General features: G+C 37.4%; 2 protein-coding genes and 1 long non-coding RNA gene across 5 annotated transcripts; all 3 read right to left on the bottom strand.

Moving 5' to 3' along the window:
* On the bottom strand, positions 1-8,752 carry LOC122324049. The gene is made up of 4 exons (XR_006247095.1): positions 8,692-8,752; positions 3,377-3,465; positions 1,544-1,659; positions 1-1,440 (listed from the first exon to the last, which is right to left on the bottom strand). It is a non-coding gene; the product is annotated as an uncharacterized LOC122324049 (long non-coding RNA).
* Positions 8,753-9,901: 1,149 nt separating this feature from the next.
* pex11b (peroxisomal biogenesis factor 11 beta) lies at positions 9,902-13,949 on the bottom strand. The gene is made up of 4 exons (XM_043218372.1): positions 13,655-13,949; positions 12,337-12,452; positions 11,842-12,043; positions 9,902-11,265 (listed from the first exon to the last, which is right to left on the bottom strand). Exons 1-4 carry the CDS (start codon positions 13,711-13,713, stop codon positions 10,836-10,838), a joined length of 807 nt encoding a protein of 268 aa, XP_043074307.1. The 5' UTR covers positions 13,714-13,949; the 3' UTR covers positions 9,902-10,835.
* Positions 13,950-14,643: 694 nt separating this feature from the next.
* On the bottom strand, positions 14,644-24,970 carry LOC122324057 (GTP-binding protein Rit1-like). 3 transcript variants are annotated; one of them, XM_043218237.1, is made up of 6 exons: positions 24,846-24,970; positions 22,258-22,347; positions 20,662-20,718; positions 20,061-20,134; positions 18,599-18,790; positions 14,644-16,192 (listed from the first exon to the last, which is right to left on the bottom strand). In XM_043218237.1, exons 2-6 carry the CDS (start codon positions 22,337-22,339, stop codon positions 15,962-15,964), a joined length of 636 nt encoding a protein of 211 aa, XP_043074172.1. In that variant the 5' UTR covers positions 22,340-22,347; positions 24,846-24,970; the 3' UTR covers positions 14,644-15,961. The 3 variants fall into 3 exon arrangements, with proteins under 3 accessions (XP_043074172.1, XP_043074173.1, XP_043074175.1); XM_043218238.1 differs by lacking the exons at positions 22,258-22,347; positions 24,846-24,970 and adding an exon at positions 20,953-22,217; XM_043218240.1 differs by lacking the exons at positions 22,258-22,347; positions 24,846-24,970 and adding an exon at positions 20,909-20,932.
* Positions 24,971-25,367: the final 397 nt, after the last annotated feature.

The following is a 25,367-nucleotide window of genomic DNA, read 5'->3' as shown; positions in this document are numbered from 1 at the left end:
ATTTCAAAACAAATGGAAATTTAATGAACACCGGGTCATTTTAATGCGATCAGTACAAACACCTATTTTCAAAGAAAGGGCATAACCTGCACATTAACACCAGTTTCTTGATATATTTCTTGATAATACCTCAAAGGATTTCAAATGAGAATCCTAACCACTTTAGTCTCGGCACATGACCATATTATACGGTATGCCACTGTCAGATCTCTTCAGAGACGAACTACAGCTAGAAAAACAGCTCAAAGAAACGTCCCAGGAAAATCTGGTGTTGAACTAACATAGAAATGAGGACTGGAAGGGCACCATCAGGAATCTGAGCAGAACCAGAGGGCTGCCTGGACCATGGGAAAGAACAGTTTGTGTGAGGTCACCCTTTGGAGCAATCAGAGAACAGGTTTACACTGCCTCTTAAAATATACACAAGTTTAGGTTTGAGTAAATGAAACTGGGTCTGGAACAGTGGAAAAAGGCACCTCATTCCCAGGAAACAGAAATACTTCCTTACTAAATATAAAGGAGACGTGCATGTTGTTCGTGCTCCGTGAAGTACGTGCATGCAGCCACTGCTGCCAGTGGAAGCTTATCACTGAGGTTATTAGAAAGAATGTTGGACAAAGATATTGTAAAATATCCAAGTGAAATCAGTGGGGTTTTTTCACTCCATTGTCTCATTGACTAATTGCATAACAAAAACATTAAATCATTAAATATACATTTTGAGTTCTGCAGAAGACCATCAGAAAATGATCCCTTTAAAACAATAGTTCAAATGAAAATTTGCGAAAAATGGATGATGTAGAACATGAGAACAGATTTGGAGGAATTGAGTTGCATTGTGCAGTGAATGGGTGCCGTCAGAATGAGAGTTCAAACAGCTGATGAAAGCATAACAGTAATCCACTAGTACTCCACGCCACTCCAGTCCATCAACTGAAGCAAAAAGCTAAAATATGAGTGCTCTATGTTTCATAAGGTTCCGTTATATTACATTTGAATGAGGAGAGAAATATATATAGATGCACATCATTTACGGCTGAGAAACACATGAAACACAGCTGACGGCACCCATTCACTTGCAGAGGATCCACTGTTGAGCAAGTTCTGCTCAAATATGCTATATGAAGAACAAACTCGTCTACATCTTGAATGGCCTTATGGTGAGCACATTTTCAGCAAACTGTCTTTGTTGAACGAACTGTCTCTTTAAGGCATAGCCTCTTTAAGTCGGAACGGCCACCATAGCTGGACCACCCTCATCTGAGCAGTCTTGTATAATGTAATCACTGATACTCATTAGAGCCACCAGCCTCCTGACCTGCATCTCTTGGCTGCTTTTCATAGTTTTCATTACTGCTCCCAGGTGTCCAGTGGCTGCCGTCCTTGTTTTCTACGAGCTGAGCTTTGGAAAACGAGACAATAATGGCTTTTTCTGTGTCCCTGTGTAACACGGAGAACAGCAGACAACAGCACATTCTCAGATTGCATGAGATCTTTGGTTTGTGCTGTACTGTGTGTGTGTGTGTGTGAGAGAGATCCAGACCTCTTTGCTGTTGGTCCTTTTAGGGCTTTCTGCCCAGCCATGCCAAAGTATCTGTGCATTCAGGGGCGGTGAGGCTGAACCGTGTGGAGCTGAGTTAAGCAGACAAGAAAAAACGGCTATGAAACCAGGAAAGAAAATGGGAGAGAGAATGAAATATACTGTTAATATAAACCACAAACGGAGGTCCTTTACATCAGTTCAATAAATAGTCAAATAAATCTAAGATCATCATATCTCATGGCTTTAACGTGACTGTCTCTTTTTATAAATCATTTCATTTTTATCCTGAAGCTAATATTGTTAGTCAGTGTTTCTTTCAACAAAAACAGTCATAATTTAGCTTCGCCTGACGATTTTCCACCCACTCTTTGACCCGGAGGTTAAAATGAACCCTTTTTTTGTGTAAACACTGAATAATAACTCTTACTCATAGCTTGTAGGTTCGACCAGTAAAACTCGTATAAAAAATAAAAATAAATAAGAAGTGCGTTTCATTTTATTGAATATACGCCTGTAGTGTACATTTAAGGTAGTATAATCAGACTGCTTTTAACTCTTATCAAGTTGATTTAAATACAATAACATTGTGCTGTATTAATATTTAAAAACAAAAAATATATATTAAATTTGTTTTTATGGACTTTATGTTACAAGCTTGGGTTTGTTGTGGAAAAGAAATTCTCCATCACTGTTCAGTTAAATAATGTTCATTTAACACAATCATGTTAGGTTTCCCATTTAAACAATTGCATTGTGTTTGACTTGAAACAGTTGTGTTTTGGTTAAACTTAATGTTTTTATTTAAAAAAATAACATGTTTCAATTAAGTAGGCCAAACTAATATTGATGCTTGTTCAGTTGAATTAAGTAAATGACATTAATCCAACACAAATCTTAACCACTTTACTTCATTTGTTTGAGTTGAGAATACATAAATGATTTTACTTGTGCATCTAAGAAATGGATATTTCTTCCCATCATGCTTTGCACATAGTTGGATAAAGAGAGTAAATGTTGATATAAAATGTTATTTTAGGCATTTTAATTAAGATGATCAAATGTTCAGTGCTCTTTTATGTTTGCATTTAAAACTGGTGTAAATTTCTGGTGTGTTAGTGTTTTGAGGGTGTAGAGCATGTTCTTGGGCTGAGGACCTGCTAACATAACTTAAAACTGTTCAGTATTTTAAAAAATGGATGTAACAAAACTTGTATGGCTATGCCAAACACATACATACATACATACATACATAAATACATATATATATATATATATATATATATATATATATATATATATATATATATATATATATATATATATATATATATATATATATATTTTTTTTTTTTTTTTTAATTGTAGTCTTCAGATTTTGTATAAATTATTCTTCTTGGAAAAAGTTGTAATGAAAATGCTGAATATATTTACTGAAGTCATCAGTGAAACTGCATAATTTGTTTTGATTGAGAGTGACAATATAAATGGTAGAATAACTAAACTTAACTAAGAGATTAAATCAGAGTCAAGAATGTTAAGTTAACTCAACAACATACTGAAATCAATATTGTTACTTAAATGCAACTTAAGGCCAACATACTGTATATATATTTTTTTGAGTGTGGAGGAGGTTTCGAATGAAAAGATAATAAGCCTTAAAAATCTAAAATATAAATAAACAATAAAAAAAAATGTAAAAAAATTCAAAAGTAAATCAAACACTTAATAAATGTCATTTAGGCATTTTAGCATATAAACATTTTTAAAGGGTCATTGGATGCCTACTTTGGTAAAAATTTCTCAATGGTAATGTAAAAAAAACCTCCTTTTTACCATGTTAAAATCATCTCTGTTTCGATAAAGCCATTCCAGTCCATGTTGCTTTAATGGCCAATGAGCTCTGCTGACTCCGCCCCTCTCTTCTGTCGAGTAAGGAGACAAAAACAAAACCAAAAGTAAGGTTAATCCTCGGCATCTTCAGCGGCTCAAACTAAATGATGGCCGCTATATTCAGTATTACATCCAACAACAAAACACCTCAATCACTTAAAGGTCCCATATTGTACTCCTTTTTGATGTTTTATTTTAGGTGTTGAGGTCCTTAAGAATATATTGTGTTTTTACAGTATGTTTTTACAGCTCCTTTCTCAGGAAACTTTTATGGTAGCCCCTAGAACTCATTTATCATGAAAGAAGCCAGGAAATGTCAGATATAGCAATGATGTTGACAGTATGGGACCTGTAACCAGTCGACAGAATGACAGATTAATGACAGCATTATAGGATGGATGTGTACACACATTTATTCTCAAACAACTTGTTTTTATTTATTCTCAAACTTGCGTTTGATTAATTTAAACTAACTGAAAAATATATTTTAATTAACTACATTAATCAAAACTTTTTTTGAAGTATATAATAAGTACCCTTTTTTAATTATACTGAAGTATGCTTCGTTTGGTGGTCTTATTTTTCATTAACCGAGCTGTAAAATGACTAACTCTCACTGTAAACTGTGTCATTAAACAGTGGTCTGTTATCTCCTCATCTCTCCTCTCCTGCTTTATCTGGGCGTCTCTGCTGGACATCGCTCACGTAGGCAGAGCCGTGGATCACTCTTCACCCTCACACAGATCTAAAAGAAGACTGCGCTGTTTATCAAGATTAGCGACAAAGACCAGCTGAATGCACAGAACACCAAAACATCCACTGCAAATATGACTGCGTTTAAAGTCTATATCAAAATCTGCAGTGAAGCACATGGAAAACAAAACATTTATATAGTATTCATACCAAACAAATATTATATATATATATATATATATATATATATATATATATATATATATATATATATATATATATATATATATATATATATATATATATATATATATATATATACGCATATTTTAAATAAATAAGCTAATTATTTTAATAAAAAATGTAAATTAAATTAAAATTAAATTAGTTTTACAAAAGTCTAAAAAAAATATATATAAATGTTTATTTGGCAATTAACTACAATATTAATTTAATTTCATTCCTTTTTTTAATTCAAGTTGTGAAAAAGTTTTAGTTTTAGTTCATTAACGTACCCCTGGCATAATTTGTTGAAAACTATTATTTTCTCTTTATTGTGGATTGATTCAGCTCAGTCTGTTTGAATGAGCGTTTGTGCCCTATGAAGTGCAGACACTAGGTCCAGTCTCCCAGAGGATTGTGGGACGCGCCGCACTGGAGAAGGAGGCTTGGCGTGCAGCACGTAGCTGCAGTATTTTTACTCCCCACTGACAGGAGGACAAACAGGGCTGGGCATATTTGGTCTTTACTCCCTTTCTTCGGTCCCAGAGGGATCTGTACTCGCTGCCCTCATAAACCCACAACACGGTTAGTGTTTGAGTCTTTCGGCCGCAGTTCATTTCACCACGTGGGAAATACAGGAATGAAAATATTCCGCATAGTGACTCTGATGTAGGCCAGGAAATGAAGTGAAACGCTTGTTATGGTGATAAAAGCATTGGTTTATATCATTAGCTGTGAAGCCCATTCAGTAGGAAACAATTTGAAAGGTCTGTTTCGTTTCAGTCATGTCATGTTATGCAACAACTGTGGCCCAAAAATGTCTTTAGGTTGAGAGTTGATGCATGCAGCATGTTTTATTAGCAGATTTTTCTGAACAAAATACTACTTTTTCTACTTCAAAATTTCTCTTTCAATGTTACTTGCCGTTTCTTAGTAATTATTTGTTTACTAGCAATTACTGATTAGTCCACAATTCCGCAGCTATTATTATTACTACACTGTAATGCAGTTTAATGTATTCTGCACATTTTAAGTGTGAAATATTTTTTTTACAGACAACTGTACTGCATCTTTGTAAAGCTGTGTGCCATTCTGAACTGAAAAAAAAAAAAATCATGCATTCAGATGTCTTTTCTTGGTGCCCTTTTTCTGGGCAAAATGTGTTGCTATGGAGATAAAGCTGACATTTGATGCTGCTGCTTTAAAAAAAAAAAAAAGATCAGAAGGGGAAGAAAAAATATGAAAATGTGAAAAGGCCTCCGACAAACACCGTTTAAAACACAAATGTCAAAACATAGGACTTAACTTGGACATAAATAAATACATACTGTTAGTTTTGTATGTTTTTTTATTTTATTTCTCATACTAATCAACGTTGCATTTATTTGATCGATTTGAAAATTATCTTTCATGCAGTGTGTAACACAGCTCTAACAGAGTTTGAAAGTGCATAAAACTATTGTCTCTCAAAAGAAAGAGTCAACTCTGAATTGTTTAAATCAATTCATTTTAAAAATTAATCTCTAGCCGTTTCACGCTGACGTTAACATGAAACATATTGCAGTCCGCTTATTGGTCTTCTGTTGTTATTTTTGTATTTTTCTGCACTAGATGCCGCTTTTGGAGCCATAAAATAAAATAAAATAAACAAAAGCGGCTCTGTGCTCACAAACACTGCTTTATCAGGCATTGCAGGCATGATGAGATGAAAATGAGACTATCACCGCAAATTAGCATCACGCAAAGGAAGTGCTTTGGAAAAATGAATAATTTAGGGAATCAATGAGCAAATAAGACCAAAAAAGCATATTAGAAGACAATGAAAGTGTTTTGTTTTGGGGTTTTTTGACCTTGCATACATGTCAAGCTGTCGTTGAAGACTCCCCAAACCAAAATAAGAACCTTTCATTACCACTTTAAATCTATGCTAATCTAATTCTACTGAATCCAAACTTCTGAAAGGTACCCGACATACATAACGAACGGGACATAATGGCCTTTGTATATAAATTCGAGTATATGCCCCATTTTAACCGCACAAACAACATTATATAAACCTTAAACACGACAGGTTGACCTTTCCAAGATACTGCTGATACGGTTTCTGTATCTCGACGCTTTGAATGGCAGGTCTTCATATCTATGCACTTCACCTCACATCCCCTTTGTCCTTCAGAGTTTTACACAATGGCGTCCTGATAAAGCCCCAGCGCTCAGTTTATCTTCTGCACTGAGATGACAGAATGTCAAGCTCCTCTCCTGTCCTCCAGTGTCCCATCAGCCCCGCAGCTCGCGTCCGGCTCGCATGGTGCACAGGACATGAGGGCTGATCCCAATCACCGCACGCGTCTGATAGGATTGTGTGCGCATAAAGACACGTGATCCGTACGCCGAAACGCTTGCTGTATGAATCAGCTGTCCACAAAAGATAAACCACAAACCTCAGGGCAGATTATAGTGTAGAAGGATAGATAATATGACCACATACAATACAGTGTGAGACGGGGAAGTCCAGGCAGAGACGTCTACCGCCCGTATGTTACACTCAGGAGGAGGACAGTGACTCCACATTAAGAAAGACGTTAAATATGTCATGTTCCAGCAAATAAGAAACTAGAATAGATAGATGGATGGATAGATAGATGAAGAAAGGAAGGAAAAAAGTAAAGAAAGAAGTAAAAAGTAAAGAAGTATAGGAAGGAAGGAAGTATAGAAGAAGAGTTAAAAAAGGGAAGGAAGTAAAGGAGAAAGTATAGGGACGGAATGAATTAAAAAATGAAAGAGAGAGAGAGAGAAAGTATGGGGAAGAAAGGAAGAGTTAAAAAAGGAAAGATGTAAGAAAGGAAGTAAAGAAGTAAGGAAGGAAAAAAAGGAGGAAGCTTAGGGAAGGAAGTAAAGAAGAAATGAAGTAAAAAAGGAAGGAAGGGAGGAAGTATAAAAGTAAATATAGGTAAAGAACTAGAAGAAGAAGAAGAGTTAAAAAAGGAGAGAAGGAATGAAGTAAAGGAGAAAGTATAGGGAAGGAATGAATTAAAAAAAGAAAGCGAGAGAAAGTATAGGGAAAGAAGGAAGAGTTAAAAAAGGAAAGATGTAAAGGAAGGAAGTAAAGAAGGAAAAAAGGAGGAAGATAGGGAAGGAAAAAAAGACGGAATTAAGTAAAAAAGGAAGTATAGGTAAGGAAGTATAGAAATAAAGAAGGAAGTAATGAAGGAAGGAATGAAGGAAGGAAGTAAAGAAGAAAATATAAGGAAGGAAGGAAATAAAAAGATAGGAGAGAAGCAATGAAGAAAGGAAGAAAGAAGTAATGAAGTAGAGCGGGAAGGAACGAAGGAAGGGAGGGGAAAAGTTGAAATTGTATCTATCTTTTTGATACAAAGCACTAATTAAATATTATTTTCCATAACAAAAATGGAATAAAGATAGATAGACATAGTAGACAGACAGACAGATACATAGATATATACCCTTGTCATTTTATTGCTTTGGCAAAGAGCAGTTTATTAAATTACTGAGACTATAACCCATGACTATCTAAACTTAAAATTCCTTTAGCATTCGTTGAAGTCCACGCTGTTGTGTTTGGATCCTGCTGATTTCAGACAGCAGTCAGTATTTTGTACAGTGCTTGGCTCGAGGTGATCGGTCTGGAGCTCAGACCTGAGCTTACGTAAGAAAGACCTCCAGTGGGTGGTGTTCACAGACAATCAGCGGTCTATTAACACGGCCTTAAACTCAGCTTGGCACGGGCTCGCGAGGAGACGCGCCAAACATTACTCATGCCCTCTCTGTCTCTTTCAGGAGTCCTGGTGTAACGTTACTGTCTGCAGCAGCGTGTGTGTCCAGATCTTCGCTGGTGGTGTTCAAACGCCCTTCCCATAAAACCAATATCTCCATGACTACTACATTTTGGCAGCCTGACAAAAGAAGGTTGCCTGATCAGGAAGGGTGTCCAATGAAAGACAAAGAAAGCATCTGCTGTGGGAGACTGCGGGGGGGGTGTTGATGCATTTATGTCATTGGCTTCCTAGTAAAAACACTCGAGATCAATATAAAGCCCAACAGGCACGTGTGACTACAACATTTCCTATTATTACTCCTACGATGGCCTCTCTTGAGATTCAGAGAGAGGGCCGGGGGTAATGCAAACAAGTGTGGGAGTGACACGGAGCATGTGAATCAGTGTGATGTAAGTGTGTGGAGAGAGGAGGAGAGAGGAGGAGGAGGACAGGCCTCAATCTGTGCGGTTCAACACATACATCACAAACTACCACGAGGCCCACGCGCAGTCAACGTCTGAAGAGCGTCGAAAGTCCGACGTGTTTTGGTTCTGGGGTTAAACTCACCGCTGTGTCGTTCCAAATCCCTAAGAGTTAAGGTGTTTTGATGAAATCCGAGAGCTCTTTGGTATCCTCCGTAGAAGAAAAAAATAACGACTCGCGGAATCTTAAGAGTACGGTGGCCGTGAGAGGTCAAGCTCGGCCCACTTTTGTCGCGGTAAACGCGGTAACGTGATGTGGCCACGAGATGCTAATTCGTGGGAACGGCGTATTAACGCGTGGAAACGTGATATTATGTCGCGGTAACGACATCCTTGTGCTGCGGCCTCGGGATACTACGCTGAGGGAACAACGCGCACTTCGCGTGGCCACGTAAACAAACCTGCGTGACCATAGCAACCCGGAATTGCCACAGATGGATTCATTTTATTTATTTTAATTATAATTATTTTATTTTGAATTCAATTATTATATTAATTACTACAAAAAATGCGATACAAATTACTATATTTGCACGCAATGTAAACAGCATTATCATGAATAAATGTTACATAAAAATAAGCATTCAAGAATTTTTTTTACACATCCCAGTCTTGCTAGCTATGTGTCCATTAACTGATCGCCTTTTTCTATAATACGTATATTATTATTATTATCACCATCATTATCAACATTATTATTAGTCTGTTATTATAAATTAGCTTTTTATTTATTATTTTTTTCCCATTTACACAACGTTCTGACTTTTTGTAAATAAGCCTACTTTAATATTCGACAATTATATAAATGCATGCAATATGGTTTAATTTTATTTCATAATTATTCATGCCCAGTGTTTCGTCGAGGAATAAATCATTCACGTATTGTCATTTACAAATGAAAAAACGCGCTCATTTATCATCATAAAGAAGCCTATAATAACAATAACTATACAGAACGATAATTAGCCTATACACTAATTAAAAGTGGAAATAAATATTACATCTAGCTTGTTTCATTACATTTTGAGGACTGAACTAAGATATGATTTTAAAAATCTGGTCACCCTAATATATTTTCTTGTCTGAAAGAGGAAGGCTTTTTGAATCCATGTCATGTTTCCGGTAGTAAATGTAGGGTTGTGTTTCCCTCTAGTGCTGAGATGAAGCATAAGACCAGAACGACATTCATAGGCTGCAGATAACCTGGGTCCTTCACAGAAAAGTTCAACAAACTTTCAGATTTGCTGACGTTGTACAAAATGATGATGAAAATGAGGAAACATCACGGTGCAGAATAAAATTCAAGGCGTTATTTATTTCAAAAGTTAGATTCACAGCTCCATCGTGTCACTCTCAGTGACCCCGGTGATGCATAGCATTAACATTCAACAAGTTTCCAAACATGGTTACGTCGAGTAAAACTCCACAGGTCGTGTATGCACGCCTAAAAAAAAAGATCTGCATTATAGGTCTGTCAGTGATGTAGGTAGCAACATATTAATTCTTAACCCCATTCCCCAAATCGTTTTTTGGTTCATAAATTATTAATCACTGCAAAAATGAAAGCTACTGGTTTTTACTAGAGGTTCACAACAAGAAACAGCCTCGCGCAAAGATGTGGCTTTTAAAATAATCTATTGGATGAAGCATTACATTTTTAACAATAACCATCTCTGAACTCAGCAATGTTTGATGAGCAATGTTCAAAACGGTCCAAAAAAGCGGTTAAAGAGATATATATATATATATATATATATATATATATATATATATATATATATATATATATATATATATATATATATACTCTTGTGCTGTGACATTTTGAATCTAGCAAAGCTATATTATCATCACTAAAATACAATTATTTAAAATTGCAATGTACATTTGTAAAGGTCACATATTTGATGCATTAGATTTAATTTAAGTAGATTCTCTATTGATTTCGGGGTGAAATGTAAACCTGACGTTTCTTCATGAGATTCATTGATTCAGTGCTGACCTGCAAGAGCACTGTGAAAACTACAGCATCCCACGGGGAAACAAATGACTTGTGTGGCCAGACGAGGACGTTTTCAGACTTAAATTACTGGTTTTAATTAGAACAGGTCGCATCTTGTTTTCAGTTTTCCCACACGCAGGAGAAACGGTTTCGAACGTGCGGTGAAAGCGGAATGAACACGAGCTCCGGAAGGAAAGCCACAGGACAGCTAGTCCTCGCCCGGGCGCTCAGGGCTTGAGTTTGAGCCAGGGGTGCACTATAGTGAGGATGGACAGGACGGAGGAGGCGAGGCCGCAGGCCCCCACGAAGCCCGAGCCCGTGGGGTACAGGCCCAGCCGGTCCAGCGGGATGAAGACGTCACACAGGTTCTTCAGCAGGTCCAGCAGCAGAGGAGGGTTGTTGCGCAGCACCGTGATCAGGAGCTGGAGCTGCTTGTTGAGTCTGGCTGAGATCATGGGGAGGGCCGGCAGGGGAGAGGGCACCGAGGAGGGCGACGGGGTCAGAGGGAACTCTCCTCCGTTCTCTGGGCTCGGCGTGAGCGGAGACGGACTGGAGATTAAGCTTTTAGCTGAACTGCTGCGGGACTCTCTCTCCATCAGCAGACGGATCTCATACGCGTCCCGCGTCAGGTTGAGGATCAGAGCGAACAAGTAGTATCTGTTTGCAGGAGGAGAGAGAAAGGCGGGATACTGGATCGCAAATGTCATGCTCTGTTCAAAATGTTTTAATTATATCAAATCAAATGCAACCATCTTCATATGAACAAAAATACACGTAAAAATACATAAACAAAAACTGGACCAAAATAAAATATTTATTGTCTGATGATTTTCTGATATTAAAAAACGTTTCATTTAGCATGTTTTGTGTTTGAATCTTGATCTTTTCCTCACTTGATCTTGAATAACTAAAACTATACGCACATTTATTAAAAATGTTATTCTTATAAAATATATGTAATTGTAAGTATCTTCAAATTACGTGTGTATGTGTCTGTTTTTTATATATATATATATGTATATGTATATGTATATATATATATATATATATATATATATATATATATATATATATATATATATAATAAATATACACAGTACACACACATGTTATGTAACCAAAACATATATTATGTTGACAACACTATAATTTTTTTTATTATTTTATTTTGCAAACACTTTTAACAAATTTGTGCAACAAAAAAAAGAAAACAAAAGCAACGAAAGCCCCCACCTAAACGACCTCTGGCTCCATTTGTTTTGGTCGAGTTCGGGCAGCAGTCCTGTCTTGCCGGCCCACAGTACATTATCACAGGCGAAATACATGGCTCTGTTCAAATGAGCCACGGTGATGCAGAGCCGCAGCACGCAGTCTGACAGATGCACGGTGCGCTTGGCCGCTTCCAGAGCTTCGGCCGAGTTCCCTAACCGCATCACTGACACAGAAGAAGAAGAAGAAGGCGTTATCAGTTTAAACCCCTCCTACAAAGACTTATCATCATGATTTATTATTTTTTAACATGTCAAGTTATTAGTTAGTTCTGTATTTTAATTTAAACATCGCAGTATTATATAAATGAGACGATAAGGAATGAAGAGTTTAGCAAATATCTAATTTTTTTGCGCTAAAAATAAAAAGCTTTTTTCTTTTTTTAATGTTCAAAATATCAGTGCATGCAATCCATTACTCGTATGATGACATGCAAGTATAATTATGTGAAGCACGTACACTTTCTGGTCAGGCTCATGTGAGCTTCCAGCTGTTTGATGGTGTTTAGCAGATCTGGTCTGGCTCCTCCCTTCTGTAGCGTGTATCCCAGCAGAGTGCAGGCATACTGGGCAGCCCTGTTCAGTCCCAAGCACACTAAATCAACACTTACACTGAGGGTCAAAATATTACAACAGTACGATTTTTTTTGTTACTTTTTTTAAGAATTGTCTTCTGCTCACGAAGCCCGCCTTTATTTGGTCCAAAGCACAGCAGAAGCTGTAAAACCTTAAAATATTTTTACCAATAAAATAAGTTTTTTATCTGAATGCACTTCAAAGTGGAATTTATTCCTTTGATTTCAAAAAGCTGAATTTTTAGCATCATTACTCCAGTCACATGATCCTTCAGAAATCATTCAAATATTCTGATTTGGTGCTAAAAATAAATAAATAAATAAATTATATATATATATATATATATATATATATATATATATATATATATATATATATATATATATATATTGTTATTATGCAAAAAACAATAATAATTATAAAATGATACTGATTCCGAGCTTTAGAATGGTATAGTATATAATGTTCAAATCATTTCATTTTAGATAAATGCTGATCTTTAGAAGATTTTCATCATCAAAAAATCCTGAATAAAATGTACTCAACTTTTTAAAAATATTGATAATAATTATCATTATAGTTTTTTGAGCAGAAAATCAGCACATTATAATTATTTCTAAAGGATCGTGTGACAGCCTGGAGTGACGATTCACTAAAAAATCACCTTTTAATCACAGGAATTAATTACATTTTAAAATACATCCAAACAGAAAGCGGTTATTTTAAAGACTAAATTGAAAATGAATGCAGGCTTGATGAGCAGAAGAGACTTCTTTAAAAAAAAAAAATTACTGTCAAAAACTTTTGACTGGTGGTGTACATCCCTACATAGGTCTGGAAACCATTGCATTAAATCACAACACACCACAGCATTAGTGCTCAAATGCCTGGTTACTAGAAAACATGCTTTTATAACAGTACGCCTTATTTGATTAAGTTATATGCACACTGAAAGTAGTATGTGTGAATGGGCTTCCATATATCCATATATGATACAGGCATTTTAGTAAAGACTATGAGCTAAAACTAATGCGAGTAATACTGTGCTTTGTTGCTAGTATAACTAGTTGTGAAGTAACTGTAAACAAAAACAGTATCAATGAGCACAGCTTCCAATTTAGCGCTCCCTGGTCTCTAAACGCTGGCAAGGACCCTAACTAGTGCAGATGTCGCAAACAGGCAGCGAGCGAGTGTTTGTGCACCTGAAGACGCGCTCTTTGGCCTGACTCTGCGCGCTGAATCTCACCCACGACTCCATCATAAACACACAACACGCGCGCGCGCGCTGGGCCTAGCGTCCTTCACGCGCCTCTTCCGAGCGGATTCACGCGCCGGACAGACGTCGAACAGCTCGCCGTGAAGATCCTTGATGTTTTCGGAAAACGCGCACTTAAGACTGTGGCCTGGGGCCGGAATTATGCGGCATACTTGCTGCGTCGCGCTTGATGTTTTTGTCGCTTTGACACTTTAATCCACGGACGGCAGGCGAAGAGGGACACGCCGTTCGCGTTTGGATAATTTGAAAGTCATCGTGCATCCTTTTGACCGAATAACAGCAAGTCAGGTTTTGGCACGTACGAAGATAGAAAAAAACATATGAAAGCGTCAATTAATTTTATTAGAGACTAGACCGATATGTAACAAAATTCAAAGAATTTATTGTTGGTTTCTGGCGACTAACAAAAATATCCACCAGGGGACGCCAAATAAATACACATTTAATATTACTGATATCAATTTTTCATAATTGAGATTTATACATCATGTGAGATCTCCCATTGATGTATGGTTTGCTATGATAACATGACAATATTTGGCCGAGATTAAGCTATTTAAAAATGTAGTATCTGGGGGTGAAAAAAAACGATATATTGAGAAAATGTTGTCCAAATGAAATCCTTTATAATGCATATTACTGATAGGAAATTGTTATTTATATTGAAATATTTTACAGAAGCAAATTTCCCAAATATCTTAACGGAACATGATATTTACTTAATATCCTAACGATTTTTGGCAAAAAAAGAAAAATCGATCATTTTGACCGATGCAGTGTATTGTTGGATACTGATACAGAATGGTTTTGTGGTCCAGGGTCACAAATATTTAATCTTGTACTGGAAAGAAGAACAAAACAATACAATACAAGGTTAAAAAAAAGAAGAAAAATAATAATATTCTCACTATGCCATAGATTGGTAAAGTGAATTTTATTTGAGAATCTCTGATAACAATAAATAAAGGAAAATATAGTAAACCCATTCTGCTTAAAAATAAAATCTAATAATCACAAGAAAAACTATGACATGAATTTGCATGAAATGCCAAAATGAACAGACATTCTATTCATGTACGTGAAGCGCAGTAAGTGCACAGCGTGCGTGAGAGGAAATCATGAGCCACATTGTAGTCTTTCGTTTCCTACACAATGACTGCAGAAACCACTGGAATAAAAATGGCCCTGTGGAAAAAGGAAACAATTTCGTTTTCAATCATAATCAAGTCGGTCAGCATATTAATGTGCTTAAAGTCGGACCTGAATATTGCTCGGCAAAAAGAGTAATAATAATAAAAAACAAAAAAAAGGTCATTCATACAGTGTATTTTGCAACCAGTTCATTCAGCTCAGTTTTCATCAAATACATCCTAGTTGACTGAATCGCACATGTCCAGGTAATATTTCAGGTCAAAATAAAATGTATTTATATAATTTGGAGCAAATTCCATGACAATAAAGCAACCCCACTATTACATTTGCATTAAAGTAAAAAAAAAAATCATTACTGTAAAATGAAAAATATATTAAGTTGTGAAATACTACTGTAATGATGATCTAAATGTAAAAAACAAGTAATAATTGTGACATCCCAGTATTTGGGGGGAAATGTGCTTCCAGTTATGAAAATAATTTGCAATGCATCCCATCTAATTAATTATTTATTCAATAATATTTAATAGAAAGGTCACACTTTAGGGGTGAAATGTGACCCGGACATGTTATTATTCACACGTTTTTTTAAAAAGAAGCTAAAGAACAGATTTGCTACAGCAAGGGTGTGTGAATGTGTCTAACAAAAGGAATGGTTCACAGTACTCATATACTGGCAGGTTAGTATTTCTACCGCAAACCCTCGCCACTTTCTTTTCCTTCTTTCCGCCCTGTGCAACGAGCTCTCCCAAACACCTCCGTCCTTCATTTTATTCCAACATGCACATCTCCGACCTCTCCTTACTTCAAAAACCCCCCCACAAATCTTCATTCTTCATTCCCATCGGTTAAAATACGAGGTACAGCGTTCACCTTCGCGACGTATAATGCTGTCCAAAAAGAGAAAAATAATAACTAGGGTCAGGTTTACTAAGTCTTTCTGGATCCCTAATATCAGTAAATCAGCCCACGTCCCGAATGATGAGAGCGAGGGTTTAGTCTAATGATTGGGATGAGTGCATCGTTGCAGACAATCAGACAGAAGCCATCCGAGGGAGATGGGACTGAGAGAGCCTTCTTCTCAGTGCTCGGACTGCTGTTTCTTATGGAAGGGGGCTTTGAGGCGGCTCCAGAAGGAATGGCTGCGGCGGGTTTTCCTCTCGCTGCCCCGCACCATCTCGGCCTCGCGCTGACGGATCTGACGCACCAGTGCAGCAAACACCTCGTCGATGTAGTAACGAAACGCGGCGGACGTCTCGAAAAACGGGCACTGGAACTCCCTGGCCAGCTGCTTGCCCTCCTCTACAGACACCTGAACATGTGAAGACAAACAGTCTCAACCGCTTCGTTTGTGCCCAGGCCGTCTCCAACCTTAGTTAATCATTAGAGATGTGAAAATGATACGTAAACTACACATACACACAGTATAACAATGTACATGATGTTTTTGAAAGAAGTCCCACCATAGCAGCTGCATTTAATCAGTAAAAACTGTAATATTCTGAAATATTATTGAACATGTTAAGTTTTTGTATTTTAAATATATATATATATATATATATATATATATATATATATATATATATATATATATATATATAAATAAAAACACACACACAATAACATGATACAATAACAAAATACATAAGATATCTAATATATAATACAAATGATAAATATGATGTATATAATAATGAAAATTATAACATATAAATTTTCCTGTGATCAAAGCTGAATTTTCAGCATCATTACTCCTAAGATGTCTTATTTTCAATGTTGAAAACTTTATAAATGTATTTTGTAGCATTATAAATATGTTAAATGTCAATTTAATGTCAATCAAACTGTTTAATAAATGTATATACACACAAAACACAAGCAAATATGTGTGTATTATATATATATATATATATATATATATATATATATATATATATATATATATGTGTGTGTGTGTGTGTGTGTGTGTGTGTGTGTATGTATTTTATTACTATTTATAATTATGAAAATATATACAATTACAAAATATAATAATATAATTACACTATTTACAGCCTTTTGATGAACATAACCTACTAAGGAAGGCAGTAACTAACAGCATTATGGTAAGGTCATTTCTTACTTTAGTTAATACATTTGGAATCATTCATTAATCAACAACAAAAATACTTCCCAGCACTGAGTTAATATTAATTTCCACAACCATCGTGAACACTCTGGAACACCAATGATTCATTTCCTCATCTAAAGCATTTCCAAGTGTATTCTACGTCAGGGTTCGAAGCTGATGTGGGACACGGTTCTTGAAAGATACTAGGTAGGTTAGTATAACCTTTTCAAGAAACGTCCTACATCCCAGTGCACGGTGCGGTCTGTCTCTAAAGGGAAGTAAGATAGCTTTGAACGTGAACAGGCTGGCACATCCTTCAAACTCTTGCACAGCCGATGATTACCCGAGCAAGAGAGGCCATCGAGAAGCCTGCAGCGGCTCTGTAGAAATTACAGCTCTCCATGACAGAGATGAGAGAAACTGAAGATTGGGGAGCTCGTGCTATCTTGACTAGCGTTTGCCCAAAGGCATGTGAAGACCAGGGAGAGTCTGTTCTTCTCGGACGGCACAATGCTCGACTGCGTTTGGCTCGCATCAGACAGAGCACATCACAGAGAGACATCAGCCCTACGGTGAAGCACAGAGGTGGCAGCACTGGGAGTTAGGGATTCGTCCCTGTGGCAAGGAATGGAGACATCATGAAGACAAGGAGGAAAACGGTTGACGCTGAGAACAGAAAGAAGGCCTCCGGGGAAATGACATTCAAAAATGACTTCAATCAAACAGGTTAAAGTCCTCGTCAAAAACCAGATCGTGAGCCACCAAGACATTTTAGCATTTTTGTTTCCATCATGCTGAATTCAATGGGCTTTTTGAATGTGAAGTGGCCCTATTACGGGTTTCTGAAAATGGTCTTGTGATGAAGACATCCTGCAAAGTTTTAAATCTGAAAGCGCACCGTTTATAGTTATTGCCTCTCAAAAGACAGAGTCGGCTCTGAATCATTGCAATTAGTCATGTTTAAAAGCGCACACAAAGTCTGGAAAAAAATCATTGTTGATCGAAGTGTTTGGGAGTCGTTGAGCAAGTAAGGCAAAAATAAATGCACATTATGAGACAATGAAAGGGTCTTTTGACCCTGTATTCGTGTTAATCTGTTGTTGAGGACTTCCCCAACCAAAAAAATGACTCGTTCGTCACCCACAAAAGTCTGTGGTTCACACAAACTCAAGACATCTTCATGTTTTATTCCACAACATGACATACGTCAGTATGCTAGTCTTTTGTTAGCTTTTGCTAGTCTAGAAAAAGGTGGTAGCTAGCAAGTGTCTAAATGTGACTACAGACATTAAACATCACACCGAACAGTTACTTTCACAGTCTCAAAGCTTAGTGTTTTCATTTACAGCCCATGTTCGGCTTTAGACTGTATTTAGGCTTCAAAATCCAAACCGGCCTTTAACATTTGTGGGTCACGAAGCTTATTTTCTGCAATAAAGCCATTGAAAATCTGAGAGGAAATGTTGAAGGAATCAAGGGTTGGCCTACAAAAAATACATTAGCATACCGCTTTGTATCTCTGCTAAAATATCTCTCTATTTATAGCCGTGGTATATTGAACGCGACGCCGTGGTTCAATTATGTAACTCAGTACTGAGGGGGTCTCACCTGTCTAAGGTGGGCCAGGTCAGACTTGTTCCCCACCAGTACGACGGGGGTGTCGACGGTGCGCCGCACGCGGTAGATCAGCTGCTTGAAGTGACGGGCCTCCTGGAAGCTGCGGCGGTCCGTGATGGAGTACGAGATGATGAAGCCTTCGCCCGCTCGCATGTACTGGTCCCGCATGGCTGTGAACTCCGCCTGGTTTCAAACACAGAGGTCCCCTTTACAAACTCATCCTCGCATGCCCCATGCAAGATCACATGATTTAAAAGAGTCAAGAAACTGCGATAAAACCCGTCTCTGAGAGTGGCACAGTTTCGTCTTGTACGCACATCGCCTACATGTGATACCGATTTCTGCATTTTAATATGCGAGAACATAAACTTGTATGTTAAGCAGGTACATAAGCTGCTCTGAGAGTCACTTTGGCAGCTTTGCAGTGTTTCATCTGAGAGAAAACTACCGTCAAATACGCACTGAAACTGAAAGACCATCGTAATGACTTAAAATGGATATAATTTTACTAGTGCTGTCAAATGATTAATCGCAATTAACTGCATCCAAAATAAAGGTTTTAGTTTACACACACACATATACATATATATATATATATGCATAATAAATAAATATATATATATTTATTTATTATGCATATATAAATACTCACACATACAGTATATATTTTTACACTCATATTCTTATATGTAATATTAATATTCAATTATATAATATATTTTATTAATATTTGATATCATTAACATAACATATTTTTCTTAAATATATACATGTATGTGTTTGCATCTATATACACATAATAAATATACACAATATAAACACATACTTTACGTAAACAGTAACTTTTATTATGAATGCAATGAATCACGATTATTTGACAAAATGTTATTAAGCAATTTTACCAGCAGTCAATCACTTGTTCAAAGACAATTTCACATATTAGTCTTGTGGCTTTTCTGACTGCATTCCTGTAAACAACACTTTTGTTTGCTTTAAAAAACAAACAAACAAGAGATTAGTTTATTCCGGTCAAAACATGTCGTAATCAACATTATACCACAAACGTATTGTGAAACATTCCCTGAACGCTTCAACAACGTTCCCAAATGAACCCTAGACACTACATTATTGAACTGTAGGCGAATTTTCAATAAACCCCGTGATAAGCTGACTAATGCATTTTATAACATCGCTGAGTGATCCAATGACGAAAAAGATGCTGATTCAGAGGGAGAAACATTGTCCCCCGATCTGTGTTTGCGTCTCGTGTAGCGACAACCACAAAGACAGAGACAGAAAAAGAGAAGTGAGACACATTTGAGAATGACCTTCTTATAGTCTCCGAAACAAAGTGTTAAGTTGAGCGGCGCAGTCTACCGCAGAGAGGTTTTGGCACTGTTTATTGTTTTGGTTTCCATGCGTCCATCTTTATCACCCCGCCCCTCCTGCCTACCTGTCCTGCCGTGTCCAAGATGTCCAGGTTTGCCGGCTCGTCGTCTATGCGGATCTGTGTTTTATAGGCATCCTCTGAAAACAGACAAACACACGTGCATGAACAGTCGGCATTATTCACAACGCTCCAGTGAAAAAGTCCGTCCCCTGAGCTGTTTAGGACTCTTTACTTGTAAACAGTGCCCGATCTGTTCAGACGAGATGAGCAAGTAATATAGATATTTTAGCTGGAAGCAACCGTTAAAACACCTTAATGATTTTGCTATGTTTAATCAGACTCTCATTCTGACGGCACCCATTCACTGCAGAGCATCCATTGATGAGTAAGTGATGTAACGCTACATTTCTCCAAATCTGTTCTGATGATGAAACAAACTCATCTACGTCTTGGAAGAGTGATTTCAGCCAAAAGTACATTTTTAAATGACTTAGTCTAAACATAGATAGGGAAAATATAAGACTAAGGGACACTTTTTTTTAAACTCCAGAAATTCTTTGGTCACCTGTCCTCGCTGCATCACAAAAAAAACGTAATGAAAATTCGCTCTGAAATGTAAAAGACTTGATCGATGAGGCAAGAGGACATGTTAATATTTCCTTACCAATGGTGGGGTCGTGATCCTCTGGAAATCTGTGACTTATAAACTGCATGATGATGGCTGCGAGACAAAGATAACAAGACAAGCAGAGTTCTTACATAATTGCGGTACCGTGAAATTCAATGAGAAGAGTGTAAACGTCTCCCTCACGCACGGCAAACACACCCTGCTGTCGGCGTGTATTTGCTCTGCATGCAGTCTCTGCACTGTTCCCATGGAGACGGCGATATAAAGACAGAATATCAGTCACCCTAAAGAACCTTCTGCAGTGCACTCGAACAATGAGATCCTCACCAGGTGACCTCCGCTCATCTCCTAGGCAACAGACTCCTGGAGGGGAAGGAAGTTGCTAGGCACCTGCGCCTTCGTAACGACCAGACTAAAGCACCGAGCCAACACCCACACTTTTATTGTCTGGCCGGCTGTGACTGTACGTCTACGGCTACGAAACCGCCCCGCTGTCTGACCGCAGCGAAAGAAACCCCTCGAATCTGGCACAAGGGTCAATCGCATACAATTACGTCCTGCCAAAATCAAAGAAAGAAATAGAAAAGTCTATTTAAGGAGGCAGTAGTGACGATATAGTGACGCTTTCGTCGCCTTCCAGATCTGGCCAAACCACGAAAGAAGATTGGACGTTGGTAAACAAAACAGCTGATGGTAGCCATTGGCTTCCAGAATTTTATTTGTTTTGTTTTATTTATTATTTTATTGGTTGCCAACCCATTTATATGGGTTACCAACATATTTCTAAATAATACATTTTTTGTTCAACAGAAGGTTTAAACCAAAAACCTTGAGGGTGAGTAAATGATGACAGATTCTTTATTTTTGGTTGAACTATCCATTTAAAGACTTTTTGCCCCGTGTCATTATTTTCAATTGTTTTCAAATTAAGCATATTTGACCATCACAAAGTAATGGGCATATTTATTCCCATCATCAAAGGCCAACTTTAGCCCACCTTCTTGTTTTGGGGCCAGTAGACGAAGAAACATTTATGCTTTTAAGAGCCTCTAAAAAAAATAAATAAATAAAAAAAACACACATGAAAAAATTCAATATATAATGGATAATTGACACTGAGGTTCAAACTAAATTTCTAATTTCAAAAAAAGTTAATTTTCTTAAATGTTAATGTTCCTAAACATAGTTTTTAGGCTTCACTGCCTTTGTGAAAAAACAATTTCTTAGAGAAGAAAGTGTGTCTTGCTCACTGGAGGATTTAAACATCATGAAGTGCCTTTCTCACAGCTCCCTGATTACGTTTGGAAAAATTCTGAGAACTGAATGAGAGCTAAAAGATAAATACGATTTGTTTATAGTTACTCGATCAATCAAAATAATAATTTGTTGCAGTCCTGCCGACTGACATCTACATTTCTTTAAGTTGCAAGAAAAGGAAAATTGACATCAATTTGGCAAATGCATGTTATACCATCCAATAAGAGATTAATTCAAGTCTGGGTTAAAACCCTGTAGCGAACAATGATGACAGTGTTCTGTTGAAATGACGGACGCCGGCTTGGGAATGGGAAGGAATGAAAACAAGTAAGCAGCGTCAACAGTGGAGAGAGGAGAAAGAGCTACGTTACTCACCACTTTTGCCCACGCCTCCCTCTCCCAACATCACCAACTTGTACTCGCGGGAGTGACCCCCAGTGCTCCGCGAGGACTCCATCCGGAAAACTGAAACAAGTCAAGCCAAGACCTTTGAACATTCAAGCTGAAAGACTGACTGACAGACAGGTAGGGGATGGATGGATGGACAGGTAGGTAGGTAGATAGATAGATACATGCAGAGAGACAGACAGATAGATAGATAGATAGATAGATAGATAGATAGATAGATAGATAGATAGATAGATAGATAGATAGATAGACAGACAGTTAGATAGATAGATAGATAGATAGATAGATAGATAGATAGACATACAGACAGACAGACAGATAGATAGATAGACAGACAGATAGATAGATAGACATGCAGAGAGACAGACAGATAGATAGACAGACAGACAGACAGACAGACAGACAGACAGATAGATAGATAGATATACAGACAGACAGACAGACAGACAGACAGACAGACAGACAGACATGCAGAGAGACAGATAGACAGATAGACAGTTAGATAGATAGATAGATAGATAGATAGATAGATAGATAGATAGATAGATAGATAGATAGATAGATAGATAGATAGATAGATAGATAGACAGATAGATAGATAGATAGACAGACAGATAGATAGATAGATAGATAGATAGATAGATAGATAGATAGATAGACAGATAGATAGACAGATAGATCGATAGATAGACAGACAGATAGATAGATAGATAGACAGACAGATAGATAGATAGATAGATAGATATCCAGAGAGACAGACAGATAGATAGATAGATAGATAGATAGATAGATAGATAGATAGATAGATAGATAGATCTCTGAGTGGTAGAAAGGCAGTATTAGGTGGTTGTTAGACAGCTGTTAATATAGTTTGCTGGTTCTAGTAGGAGTTGCACTCTTTGTCAAAGCCATCATAATAAACAATGAACCCCTGAGCGTTTGATTCCACAGCTGCACCGCTGCAAGAATGCAGGCCTGTAGCGGAACAGGGCAGAATGTGACTGACTGCACCCAGAAAAACAGCTCTTGTCGAGGCTGTGTTTGACACCAGAGCTTCAGTTTGATGGAGAAGAGGAAGTGAGTCATTCTGTCGAGCTATTCATGTGACAAAGCGATGCGTCCACGGGGTGGGTGTTACATTAACCACGGTCGATAATAGATTATCCGCCAGCGTACCCCTGCCTGATGTATTTTTCCATCGTCATTGACCACGATGCTGCATTAGTAACTTCACAGCAGCCCTTCTGCGTGAGATTCACTGGAAATAGTATTAGACAATGAAAGAGCACTGCTGAGTGCGGAGCAGCTCTATTTATTAATGTGTGTGTGTGTGTGTGTGTGCAGCTCCCCTCCACCTCATTCTATACCCTGCATATGCACATTATTTCAACAGACAATTATTCTGTTTTGCGATTTCGACTTCATAATTGATTGTCATCTTGTACGGGATGCCCGTGAAATGTTATTCTCCAAAAAATGTTATTCTCCAAAAAATGTTATTCTCTCACTCAGCAATTTATTATAAAAAATTAATAACAAATGGCTTAAATGAATCAAACAGATGATTCTTAAATGATTACCAAAGCCAAGAGAAATATCAATTAAGGCCTGCACACTTTCTGTTGATCCTCACGCTCATACATTTCCAAAAATAAGAGCTGTATTTAGACACGTCGCAAAACGTGGATGCAAAAAGGTTTCAACAATGAAACAAACTATTTAGTTTGACTCTCACTATCAAGTTTTCCTGAAGGTTAAGCCTGTCCCTTTAATAAGCATTTCAAAGTACGGTAAAATTCACTTGGGTTCGCTTTCAAACCGTGTCTAAAGCTTTTGTACCTTTTGTACCATTTATAGATTATTAGTATAATTTGATGACAGTGGTGGCTCACACTTTGTCAGGACTCCACTCTTTCACTGCAGGCTTCTTAACGATATTAACTCTAGTAACTGTGGTATGTCGGCGGAAACTATGGTTACTATGGTACATGTTCAAAAGTGCATTCTTTTAATATTAAGGCCTTGAGTCACTAAGTGGCAACTGCACCTCGTAACCAGTGTGCTAAAAAAAAAGTCTAAAAAGAACACTTGCACGACCTCAAGAAAAGCTCTTCAAAACCGCTTAGATATGCATTATTATTAAGTTTGAAACGAACAGACCGACTGAACTAGATTAACTGCAATATATTAATAGAGCGAACGCGTCGACGACCTGCACGGAGTTTACCTCGTCAAAAAAACATGTATGTGTACGGCCGACTTTATTCGTTTTATTCACAAAGTGCGTCTCGTAAACTTTTAGGGACCAGCAAAAAAACCCACGCGAAAGTTTTAACGCTCTTTTAAAGTCGCTGGAGAACCGCTCGGGTTCAGCGATGGGAATGACTAGGCTTGTTTGTGAAGCGAGCGAGTTGCAATGAAACAAACACTCGAATCGTTAAAATAAAATAAACTAGTGGGGAGTTTGCCGCCGCGGTTGAAATGCTTTAAAAAAGTGTGATTCTGTACTTGATAAAACTAGGGTTAGAAGCCGACTGAGTCGCTCGGTGGCTTACCTGTGTCACAGGATCTCCGTCTCCATTGGGACTTTTGTATCGATGCAAATGATGTTTAAATATTTGATGTTAGAAAATTCCTGCCATACAATTCTCACTGTAAACATACAAAGCCATGAGAGAGCTGCGCGCAGACGGGTCCTAAAGCCCGCTGAGTTACGTCAGGCAGTCGACAAAGGGCTATATTACCATGGCAACGCAGGTTCGTTCGAAACGGCACAAAATAACGATGAGAAAATGCGTTTGATAATGCTAATAAATACAGTGATATACTATTATATACAGTATATACGGCATTACAGTAATTATCGCTGTAAAAGTCTAATGAAAGAGTACGTGTAAAGAAAGCAAGAAAGACAAAATAATACATATGCAGATAAATATAATATAGAATATTGTATATACTGTCCATATTAAGAAGCTTTATGAATCTTTAGTAGTTATGTATAATTCTTGCGACTCTGGAGCCCCCTACAGTACACTGAGTGGAATTCACCGTCGTAAAACGCGTGCATTTGTTGC

Source organism: Puntigrus tetrazona, chromosome 19 (assembly GCF_018831695.1).
Source record: "Puntigrus tetrazona isolate hp1 chromosome 19, ASM1883169v1, whole genome shotgun sequence".
Lineage (NCBI taxonomy): Eukaryota > Metazoa > Chordata > Actinopteri > Cypriniformes > Cyprinidae > Puntigrus > Puntigrus tetrazona.
This window is presented reverse-complemented; position numbering and strand designations above follow the sequence as displayed.

Bases quoted from the DNA above. Each gene is read 5' to 3' on its own strand.
- pex11b (XM_043218372.1), bottom strand. From the start codon at position 13,713: ATGATGGAGTCGTGGGTGAGATTCAGCGCGCAGAGTCAGGCCAAAGAG. The intron at 12,044-12,336 runs GTACGTGCTTCA...CTTCTGTGTCAG, and splicing joins CATGAGCCTGACCAGAAAGT to TGATGCGGTTAGGGAACTCG. The intron at 11,266-11,841 runs GTGGGGGCTTTC...TCCTGCAAACAG, and splicing joins TGGAGCCAGAGGTCGTTTAG to ATACTACTTGTTCGCTCTGA.
- LOC122324057 (XM_043218237.1), bottom strand. From the start codon at position 22,339: ATGGAGTCCTCGCGGAGCACTGGGGGTCACTCCCGCGAGTACAAGTTG. The intron at 18,791-20,060 runs GTAGGCAGGAGG...GTTTGAAACCAG, and splicing joins TCTTGGACACGGCAGGACAG to GCGGAGTTCACAGCCATGCG. The intron at 16,193-18,598 runs GTGAGACCCCCT...TCACATGTTCAG, and splicing joins ACCTGGCCCACCTTAGACAG to GTGTCTGTAGAGGAGGGCAA.